This window comes from Tasmannia lanceolata, unplaced genomic scaffold, assembly GCF_043159265.1.
Source record: "Tasmannia lanceolata isolate RefF3 unplaced genomic scaffold, GAP_Taslan_0.1 ptg000015l, whole genome shotgun sequence".
Lineage (NCBI taxonomy): Eukaryota > Viridiplantae > Streptophyta > Magnoliopsida > Canellales > Winteraceae > Tasmannia > Tasmannia lanceolata.
In genome coordinates this window covers 18,983,503-18,994,976 of record NW_027518692.1, presented here as the reverse complement: position 1 = coordinate 18,994,976, position 11,474 = coordinate 18,983,503, and the positions used below count along the sequence as shown (strand labels likewise).

Sequence of the window (11,474 nt, the reverse complement as noted above, 5' to 3'; positions counted from 1 at the left end):
CTAGTCTTAGACCTCAACATGCTTATCATGATAGAACTAGTGTATCTAACCCTCTTGTTAGATGCCATTTTTGTGGAATGAATGGTCATTACCAATTCCAATGTGCATCCAAGAGTAGGGCTAGATGTGGGACCAAGAAATCTTGGGTTCCCAAAACCCCCATATGATGATATTCATATTGTGTAGATTAGGGGTTTTTAAACCTAAAATTGAATATATTTCATTTGTATATTTTTTTTAACCCCTCTTGTAATTGTAAAATTATTTTAACTAGGGGGAGTTAAAATTGAATTTTTCTTTGAAAAAGGGGGAGCTTTAAAATTGTATATTTTAAACCCTTGTTTTTCTTACCCCTTCTTTTTGTTGATGACAAAGGGGGAGAAGAATCTAGAGTAAAGTCTCTAGTGTAAGAAAAATGTGAAAAGAGTATATGCCTTGATTTGTAAAATCTCTTGTGCTTGTCATCATCAAAAAGGGGGAGATTGTAAGCCCAATGGTTTTTACCTTGGCATTCCCATCTTGTTTTGATGATTCCAATACACAAGTGATCATTTATCACTAATGTGTTTGTTTGTCTAAGTTGTAGATCTTGATAAAGTAAGATCAAGGATGCTTGGATTGTAGGCCAAGAAGCCCACATTGGACCACTAATTGGAAGGCCTAAGTCATCAAGCAAGAAGTCATGAAGACTTGAAGACATGAAGAAATTCATATTGAAGACCATTTTTTGTCTTTTAGAATGTATTTGATCCAAACCATTTTTTAAACCCTTATTTTTCTTACCCCTTCTTTTTGTTGATGACAAAGGGGGAGAAGAATCTAGAGTAAAGTCTCTAGTGTAAGAAAAATGTGAAAAGAGTATATGCCTTGATTTGTAAAATCTCTTGTGCTTGTCATCATCAAAAAGGGGGAGATTGTAAGCCCAATGGTTTTTACCTTGGCATTCCCATCTTGTTTTGATGATTCCAATACACAAGTGATCATTTATCACTAATGTGTTTGTTTGTCTAAGTTGTAGATCTTGATAAAGTAAGATCAAGGATGCTTGGATTGTAGGCCAAGAAGCCCACATTGGACCACTAATTGGAAGGCCTAAGTCATCAAGCAAGAAGTCATGAAGACTTAAAGACATGAAGAAATTCATATTGAAGACCATTTTTTGTCTTTTAGAATGTATTTGATCCAAACCTAGATTAGGTTTTTAGAGGCATAATTAAGTTAATCTCACACACCCTAAATAAACAAGTGATTGTATTTGTGGAGTTCCAACACCTTGGAACCCTCATAGCAATCCCATCTTGGTTGAGAATTGGAAGCCCAAAACAGAATTGAAAATCTGCTCTGCATAGGCTTCTCGGAACTCCGAGAGTTTTTCTCGGAACTCCGAGAATTCTCCGAGAATTCTCGGAACTCCGAGAAATGGTCCAGTAGACTTTTTCCAATTTCTGTGTGGCTTCTCGGAACTTCGAGATTTTTTCTCGGAACTCCGAGAATTATTCTCGGAACTCCGAGAACACTCCAACGGTCTGATAAAGAGCCGTTTGGAATTTTTGCTGGAATTACCTCAATGCCATTGAACGGTCATATTTTGGATCTCCTATAAATATGGGTGTTCTAAACATACAAACTATCAATCCTAACACTCTTAAACTTCATTTGAATACCCAAGAGTGAATCAAGCTTCAATTGTGCCTCTCATCACCAACTCTAGGATTTGGATCATAGGCTCTCAATTGTACATCTTTTGTAACCCTTGTGAAGGGATTTTTTAGTTCTTTCTTTCATCTTTCAAGATTTGTATTCGGGCGAGTATTCGGAGAAGCGGAGCCCTTTTTCTCCGTGGTGAGGATTGCCACCAAGGTTAAAGCAATTGTAATTGGCACCGATCTTCGCCAAGGTTAAGAAGATCAAATAGTGAAGTCATCAACGGGTTTGGTTGGTGGAGTGGAGTAGGCCTCGGGTTTGAGGACCGAACCACTTTAAATCTCGGGTGCACTCTTTCTATCTCCTTGCTCTTTCATTTGCATTGCACCATTAGATTTAACTTGTATGCTTAAAATATTATTTTTGATCCCTTAATCGGTTTAAGTTTTTCAAATTGCTAAATTCTAGTTTTCTTAAACAACCGCATTCTCCCTCCTCATAGTTGCCATTTCTATTATAACTTGGGACCCCCTATATCGGATTTTCACTTATAATAACCTGCTCAACCAATTTCCCAAATGAGAGAATGTATGAAGCACCCTAGCACATAAATGCCGACTGCTTGAGCACAACTGATCTATTTTAAACATCTACCAATAGAGTAATCGAAATATTCATAATCATGTGGTTTTGGAAAAATGACTAGCACTGGCAAACTGGATGACATAGCACAGGAAAGCTTTGGATTTGGGTATAATAACTTTTAGAAGTTAAATGATCTAATCAAGCTGACAAAAATCTCAACAGATGCAATAGCTAAATGGACCTGATCATTAGCAAAGCAAACCACCCAACATAATTCCTCACACTAAAAAAAATCCTAGGCCCGAATCAGTATAGCCCAAGCTCCATTTTCATTTAAATTGGCTGCCAAGCTCATTTTCAACAGGTGCAATAGCTGAATTAGTTTGAAATTAAAGGATGGCGCTTGAAACGAGATATGAAAGTGTATAAATTGAAGCATGCTTTGATCACACATCTAATATCAGCATCATTTTTTTTGTAACTAACCAGAAAATCCAGGACAATTATTCCCACAAGAAAGTAGACATGCAGATATTCAAAACCAAAGAAACAAGGAATTTGTATCAGAGTGTAAAGAAATAAGGGAGATAATATCAACAGTTCCATGCTCAAATACTTGCATTGACACCCACAAAGGCAAGAGAAAACTGATATGGACACCCTTGCCTCGACAATGGTGTAAAGCCAATTTATCCCTTACAACAGACCATAACAAAATCTTAAGAGCATGCCAAGGGAGAGAAAAATCCAATCACAATTGGACAAAATTTCCATGCCCTCACCTTACGCTAAAAACGCTAGCTTAAAAAAAAATACCCTCCATTAATCCTATTGGGATATTAAAGAACCATTTTATTTTGGAAATCCAAGAGGCCATTATGCAAAACTAGCGGGATTTGAAATTCGTAAACCAATTCCTGAAACAAAACCGAGAATCCAATCCTTTTATGCATAACAAGAGAAGCATTGCACAACAAGAGAAGCACACCAAGTATCACAGAGCGAAGAAATAGAAAGTCAGTTCAATCACCTGATTAGCTCAAACGGAGGGCTAGATGAGAATCGCCAATTCGCCTTTTATCTTTCCCAAAATCTTCATCGACACCGCGAAACCTCGGCGGAGGAAAAGATAAAAATGGGTTTGATTCTAGTTGGGGCAAAGTAACCGGTATCAATGGTGTGGATGGTTGGTGGTGGCAGTGAAGATAGGATTGGGTTTCAATGGATATGGTTTTGGGGGAAGGAGACGATGGTGGAGGTGGGTTTGGGTGGTAGTGGTGGAGGCGGGTTGCAGAAAAATGGGGGATGTGGCTGTGGAAGAGGAGGTGGAAAAGATGGAGTTTGAGAGAAAGCTATGGCTGAGATGGGTTTGGGTTGAAGAAAACATGGGAAATAATATTAAAAAAAAAGTAATGGTGGTAGTGAGGGCCGATGGAGGTAGGAGATGAGAAAAAGGGTGGATGGGGTGGCCGATGGAGATCGTCGGATTCCGGGCCGGAATCTACCAATTTTGCCGGTAGAAGAGGTGTTGGGGTTGAAATGGGTCTTGCTGGATTTAATGGCGACCGGATGGAATCCGATGGGTTTGGAGGTGGAGATGATAATGGAAATGGGGGTTTGTGATTTGGGTTTAAGGAGAAAATGGGAATGGGTTGAAATGGTGGTTTTCTTGGAGGTGGAATCAAGAGGAAAATGATGGTCGGAGGTGGGTTTGGGATCGGATTCCGGCAAGATTGCCGGAATTAATGGGGGAGGGTTTAGGTGCGAAAATGAGGTGGCTGCTATGGATGGTCGAAGGATGAAGATGATGGTGCCGGATTGTGGGTTCGAGGGAGGAGAATGAGCTCGATGATGGTGGTGGATTGGATGATGGCAAAAATATATAAGAAGAAAAAGAAGAAGGTGGTCGCGGCCGATCAAAGAAGAAGAAGAAGAGGAAGAAGAAGGCGGAGGTCGGAGGTGGATGTCAACGGAGAAGATGGGGCGAAGCTGGTGGCCGCACTCCCCTCTCCTCTGTTTCTCCTTTTTTTCTTTTGCTGCCAATAAGAAGAGCCCTCTCTAACCCTAATTCGTTAGGCTTTTTTTTTAACCTAAGAGAAATGAGATATTAGTACCCCCCCCCCCCCTCTTCCCCTTGGACAGCCCCCTAATGTATTGATTACTACTCTTTTTACTCTGCAGGGGGGGTGCATGGGTAAACCAAGCCTACACAAAATAAAAATGAATTTAACCCCCCTCCTTCCATGGACCACCGACCTTAGTGCAATCCCTGACAACCTTTAACCTGCAGGGGGGCCAAGCAAAAAACAGGGGAAGATATTTTTGCGAAAATATCTTCTCATCCCTTTTGATCCTAGCCCTTCAAATCAGCTTTTTGTTTAAGGGCTAGGATCAGAGGAAGCCTAACCACCCAGGAAGCTTCCAAAGATTCTCCCCTAACTAATTTTGTTACACATTAATCCGTATACTCCTGTATCTCCCTGGACAGCCCATAATGGCAAATTGGAACCGGTTTTCCAGACTTCAGCACAACCCCTTTTCTGGCTAAATCGCCACCCTTCTGAACTTGTACCACGATACCGCCTTAGCTCGTTCACTAGGCATATGTGCACGGATCTTAACGAAATTTCATAGGGACCTTGGTAGGACCCTAAGCTAACCTAGGGCACAATTTGGGACCTCAGATCACTAGTTTAGTAGGGTAATTATTTAAAACAAAAAGCAAAAGGGGTCGGTCAAAATGGGGTGTCTACCAGGGTTTCCAATCATATTCGACTGGTTGAATTTCAATACCTGTGGGAGTGTGGATTCTAACATGGTCGGGAAGGGGGCTGTCTGGAAAAACTTCAATACACACGCGAGCAAATCCGAGCCTTGGTATTAATTGAGAGAGAGAGAGAGAGAGAGAGAGAGAGAGAGAGAGAGAGAGAGAGAGAGTTATCATCATGGAAACCAAAAGTGAGAAAATGAAATATTATTTGTCATTTTCAGTGAGGTTTTTAAATTCACAATAATATCTCTCATAAATAAACATAAATGAACAAAAATATGTAGGGCGTCTTCACACATTGGCTATCTCCATTCAGATCTACTGACGTAGGATGCTCTAACTGATTTTGTGGCTACATGGGTCATGATTCCAAATAATTTTAGACCTTAGGATATGGATCTAATGGGTACAGTTCGGATCTGAGTTCGGATCTAGCTGATGTGCCCAAATCCCGTCCATTAACGTTCGGATCCTTTGGATCTATATCAGATTGCCGGCTCCATTGACACCCTGTGAATCATGTTCAAACAAAATACAGGTTGTTTTTCTTGTAAAGTAATCATAAATTACTAGTCTATTTTTTACAATGCCAATCGTATGGGAAATGGGGACCTGTGTACTCTGGTACCATATTCTTTAGCCTAATGTTTTAAGGATGCTACAATAATAATATTTTTTATCATCATCATTAGGCAATCCACATGGAATCATGCAATTTTTTAATGTACCCAAATAATCAGTAATATGCTCTGGTTGGAGTGTCACTCTTAAGACCAATTTCAATATTGTGTTCACTTCTTTTCCCTGGTGCTGTTTTCCACTTTTTTTTCATGACAAGATAGAATTTCTGTGTTCACTTCTTTTCCAGGGAAAAATATTATCAGATGTGGAATTTCTTATTTAAAAGCTGAAAATGACGTGGAAATTGACTTTTTCCCTGTTACTCGAGATATGGTTTCCGATTAAATATATCGGAAAGAGGCTTTCCAAGGAAAACGAAACATTTTCCTTGACAGTTTCCCCGAATTCCTTTTCCTTCTGCTATGTCACCTGGAAAGGAAAGAAAAACGAAATCCTTTCCGGGGAAAAGAAGTGAACAGAGCCATTTTTTAAAAAAAAAGGAAAAAGGAAAAGAATGGAATCCTCCTCTAGTCTTCGGCATGAAGACAAATATTCACTAGAAGGCCAAGGCCTTGATTCAAACGGTTAGGATTGGCTATTTGTAGAAGGGTTTTTTTTTTTTTTTGGGAAAAATACAAATACCCTCCTTCAACTTTCTGACACATTCAACAGTAACCCTAGGTTTTCAAAGTCATCAACGACACCCTTGTGGTTACAATGGGTGTTTTTAACGTGACGGAGTGGATGGCAAGGAGGAAATGACCATAATGCCCATCCTTATAAACCGAAAAGAAGACACTTCAACGTTCATTTTTTCCTCTACAACTAGGGTTTCACAGTTCGGCCAATGAATATTCCATGGAAAAAAATTTCATGGTTGCAAAACATGCACTGAAAGTGCATTTGGGTATACCCAAATTGCAAGTTGGTTATACATCCAATTCTACGTTAGAAATTTGCGCTTATATTAAAATATGGTGTTTAGCTCAGTTGTTCGCTGACTTCATATTCAGTTTCATTATAACCTGATTAGATGGGGGAAGATAGTTAGGCTTCGTCAAACTGACTTTATTTTCAAGGGAAGACAAACAAATAGGGGTTGGAAAATATTAACCCGGGTAAGATTGAGTCTTCGGTCCATCAAGGGAGGGGGTCTAACATATACAAATTGTAACTACAGGGGGGTGTCGCTGATGACTTTGAAAACATAGGGTTATTGTTGAATGTGTCAGAAAGTTGAGAGGGTGTTTATGTATTATTCCCTCCTTTTTTTTAATTGTGGCCCATTCACAGTAGAGGTCACGGTATGGACAGTTGAAATAGTCCGATCAGAGAGCCAGGAGGGTGTCAATGGACTCAAAAGGTCTTGTAGATAAATTATCCAAACATTATAGACATGATTTGGGAACAACAGCTAGATCCGAATAGTATCTCTGGCCCAAAATTGTTTCGCATCATGACCCATACGTAGTCACAGGATCCGATGGAGCATCTAGATCAAAATGGAGCGTGCCTATATTTGAAAGTACCCTACATATTTCGTTCATATATGTCTATTCATGAGAGGTATTTTCATGACATTTAAATCCATAAATTAATAGATTGGGATTTGGATCCCAGATTCTATTCCATAGCTCTCTTCTCAAGGAGCCAAAATAGTCCCTTAAGTATTGTCATCCTGTGTTATTAGATAGATGAATCTAAGGCCAAACTATCATCTTCTTCTTCTTCTCTTGAACTTGTCAGAATGTGCTCGCTGATTGATGATCCAACGTCTGCCTTTTAAATTCCTCCTATATTCCTTCTTGATCATCGTAAAGATGAAATCATGTGTATCGTTCTATTTGTGGATGTACAATCTTATTTTCGTATGTGATAGGGATGCAACTTGGGACGGGCTCAACCCAAACTTGACGGGTTGAACCAGATTTGGGCTCGGGTTGGGTTGGGTGAGGTTAGGGTTGGGAAAAACCAACCTGATTTAATTTCGGGTTGGGTTAGGGTTGAGGCCTTGGCAACATGACCCAACCCGAACCCAACTTCCGTCCTCTAATTTTATCATGATTTTCATTGGGTTATGGTTTTTTGTTTTTTTCTGTTTGGCCCTTTGTGAACCGAACCCACCTGACTAAACCCGATTCGATTTCATATTAGATGGGATGGGTTAGGGTTGAGAGATATAGGGGCAGGTTGTGTTAGTGTTGACCATCCTCAACCCTCGAGGCTTGGGTTGGGTCGGGTTAGGGTTGAGGTATTGCTAGGGTTGGCCTCAATGCGATCCAACCCAACCAGAGTTGCACCCCTAATATGTGATGCAACATCTAGGTTCAAGTACGGGACTTAGCGAAAGCTTAATTACATGTCATTGCTTTCAAAGGCTCTTACATGGTATGTCTTTAGTCCTGGTGTGCAGGGCATTAAACTCCCGACCCTTTTTTGTCGCTTGTGGTCCTCTACGTAGGAAATGATATATTCGCCCCTTTCTCTTACTTGGGCCACCAGCTTGTGGTGTAAAGAGTAGTCATAAGCACAGTTAGCAAAACGTGATTCGCCAAAAAAACGGAACGGCAAAAATTCAAGTTTAATACAATATTGGGTCAAAAAACATAGTAAAAAAAATGGAAACACAAGAAAATGAGTTTAGAATTTTGTCATTAACAAAATAAGGTAGTGCAAAATTGGAAAGTTGGACAAAAAAAACGTGTTTAAAACGCATTTTAAACGTGTTGAAAATGTTTGCCTAAAACAAACAGAGTTTTATTCGTTGTGAAAGTTTTAAACGGAGTTTTAAATGGCACACCAATAAAACGCAGTTTTTTAAAAAAAATTTGTAGTTTAAAACGGAGTTTTGCTAACTATGGTCATAAGCATGGTTTTAAATTTCGACCGAAATCCGAAATTCGGACACCAAAACCCATAAAAACTGAAACGCTCATTTATAAACGAACGAGCCCGAGCCGGGCTTTTAACTAGCCGAACCCAAACATGTTCTCCGGGGAAGTTATAAATTCGTTCATTTTCTTCCCTGGGCCACCCCCTCTACTCTTTATTTGGTTCCAGGCATTTAGCCCATAGAGGTGACAAGACAGAAAAGGGAGTGAATGTGTCATTTTACTTCTCCCATTAGTCAAAGTCAAGCTTCTTCTCATAATATCAAATGCATCTGATACACCCACTTTGTTTGGGTAGAGTGCAACCTATCCTACCCACTGAGCTTCAGCATCCAAGTGAAGGAAGCTCCCACGAAGTCTCTTACAGCCTACTTAGAAAACCACATTTGGGAACGAGTCTCAAAAAAAATACAGTATAGTATTATTATTTAAAGGATCAAGAGAACACCAAAGACCCCAAGATCTATATAAATACGACATAGGGAAGAAAGAACGAACAGCATCGGTGGTGAGCGGTCTCTTACGCCTCTCTCTCTCTCTCTCTCTCTCTCTCTCTATCCGAATTTCAGATTAAAATCAACAGATTCTGCAATGGAAACCCCCATGAAAATCTCTACACCATTCTCTGCAGAATCAAATGAAGATTTCCCTTCCTCACCAACCAAAATCCAAGCATCTGATGCACTCCTAGTCCCTCTCCGCCTTACAGACAAATTCTTCTTCCCTCTCTTCTTCGCCTCTGCTTACTTCCTTATGGGCCGTTGGAGAGAAAAAATCCGAACCTCCACCCCTCTCCATCTTCTCACCTTCTCCGAACTCGTCGCCATAATCTCCCTCCTCGCCTCCTTCATATACCTCCTCACCTTTTTTGGTGTATCCTTCATCTCCCGCTCCTCTTCGTCTGACCCATGGGACGAAGAAGAAGATTTTATCCAACAACGCCCGTCTCCTACTCCCCCCACCACTACTTCTCTTACTCCTGTACTCCCAAAACAAGAACCCATCTCGGGTGAGGATGCTGAAATTGTAGACATGGTTGTGTCCGGATCTATTCCTTCTTACTCGCTAGAATCCAAGCTCGGTGACTGCAAAAGGGCAGCCTCCATTCGCCGTGAGGCTCTCCAGATCACGACCCAGAGATCCCTCGAAGGACTTCCTCTGGAGGGTTTTGATTACGAGACAATTCTAGGCCAGTGCTGTGAGATGCCCGTTGGGTACGTTCAGATTCCTGTGGGAATCGCGGGCCCACTTCTGATGGACGAGATGGAGTTCTCAGTCCCCATGGCCACCACAGAAGGTTGCTTAGTGGCTAGTACTAATAGGGGTTGTAAGGCAATTTATGCTTCTGGAGGGGCAACGAGTGTGCTTTTGAAGGATGGAATGACTAGAGCACCTGTTGTGAGGTTTGGGACTGCCAAAAGGGCTGCTGATTTGAAGTTCTTCTTGGAGGATCCCATCAATTTCGAGATGATCGCGGTCGCCTTTAACAAATCTAGTAGATTCGCGAGGCTTCAGAGGATTCAATGCTCTATGGCTGGGAAGAATCTCTATATTAGATTTACTTGCAGTACTGGTGATGCTATGGGGATGAATATGGTTTCTAAAGGAGTGCAAAATGTGTTGGATTTTCTTCAGACTGATTTCCCTGACATGGATGTAATTGGCATTTCTGGTAATTTCTGTTCTGATAAGAAGCCAGCGGCAGTGAATTGGATTGAAGGGCGTGGGAAATCAGTTGTTTGTGAGGCAATTATTAAAGAGGAGGTGGTGAAGAAGGTGTTGAAAACTAATGTGGCTGCTTTGGTAGAGCTGAATATGCTTAAGAATCTTGCGGGGTCGGCGGTGGCCGGAGCATTGGGGGGATTCAATGCTCATGCTAGTAATATTGTGTCTGCGGTGTTTCTTGCGACCGGTCAGGATCCGGCGCAGAACATAGAGAGCTCTCACTGTATCACCATGATGGAAGCTGTTAATGATGGGAAGGATCTTCATATCTCTGTCACCATGCCTTCTATTGAAGTGGGTACTGTTGGAGGAGGGACCCAACTCCCTTCTCAATCGGCTTGTTTGAATCTGCTTGGTGTGAAGGGTGCTTGCAAAGAATCACCAGGGGCTAATGCCAGGCTCCTGGCCACCATTATTGCGGGGTCTGTTCTTGCGGGAGAGTTATCTCTAATGTCTGCTCTTGCAGCAGGGCAGCTTGTGAAGAGCCACATGAAGTACAACAGATCAAACAAAGACGTGTGCAAAGCTGTCTAATGAGGAAAATTCAGACGGAGAAAGGCTAAAAAAATGGAGAGCAATCAACTGACCTTGAACTGAAATAGCCAATGTCATAATTTTCATCCATTTTTTGTTGTTTTTTCACTCAATGGGTTGGGCCACAAATCATTGTAAAAATGTCTATGTTGTAGGAAAGAAAATTTAAGAATGGGAAACGATCGCTCTTTGGTAAATTGCAATGAAGTACGATGGTTTCATCTGATGAAGAAATTAATGTGTGAGATGAGTCAGCTTCAGTAAGAGACTAGATTAATGTCAGCGGAAAGAGCTGTCGGAAAGAATCCATATCTTAAGAAGCTCAAATATGATTCTTAAGACTGTTGGATAAAATAGACGGATCAGATTTCTACAGATCTTATAAACAAATAATGAAAGAATGATATATGGCTTAGTTGAACCCAAAACACGTTACTTGAAACGAAAACATGTTACTCGACCTCAAATCAGTGCAAGTCGAAGCCAAAAATTCATGTATTGTAAATTAAATCATAATTGAAATACATGGAAAACAGATTGCACTAATCTCTTTTGATGGAAAAACATTTATGGGAAACCCGATTAAGAAGAAGAAAGCCGAGTCATGCCACTGGTCACTCTCCTTAAGAATCGTATCCGCCCCCACCGGTGCAACCGGGATCCGCGAACCGATGCACCAAGATAAAACAGCCAAAGCTGGCTCC

The 11,474-nt window shown here is 40.9% G+C and overlaps 1 protein-coding gene across 1 annotated transcript; it reads left to right on the top strand.

The window, feature by feature from the left end:
* The first annotated feature begins 8,831 nt into the window (after positions 1 to 8,831).
* On the top strand, positions 8,832 to 10,967 carry LOC143845630 (3-hydroxy-3-methylglutaryl-coenzyme A reductase 1-like). The gene has a single exon (XM_077354014.1). It carries the CDS (start codon positions 9,103 to 9,105, stop codon positions 10,768 to 10,770), a length of 1,668 nt encoding a protein of 555 aa, XP_077210129.1. The 5' UTR covers positions 8,832 to 9,102; the 3' UTR covers positions 10,771 to 10,967.
* The last annotated feature ends 507 nt before the right edge of the window (positions 10,968 to 11,474 follow it).

Bases quoted from the DNA above. Each gene is read 5' to 3' on its own strand.
- LOC143845630 (XM_077354014.1), top strand. From the start codon at position 9,103: ATGGAAACCCCCATGAAAATCTCTACACCATTCTCTGCAGAATCAAAT.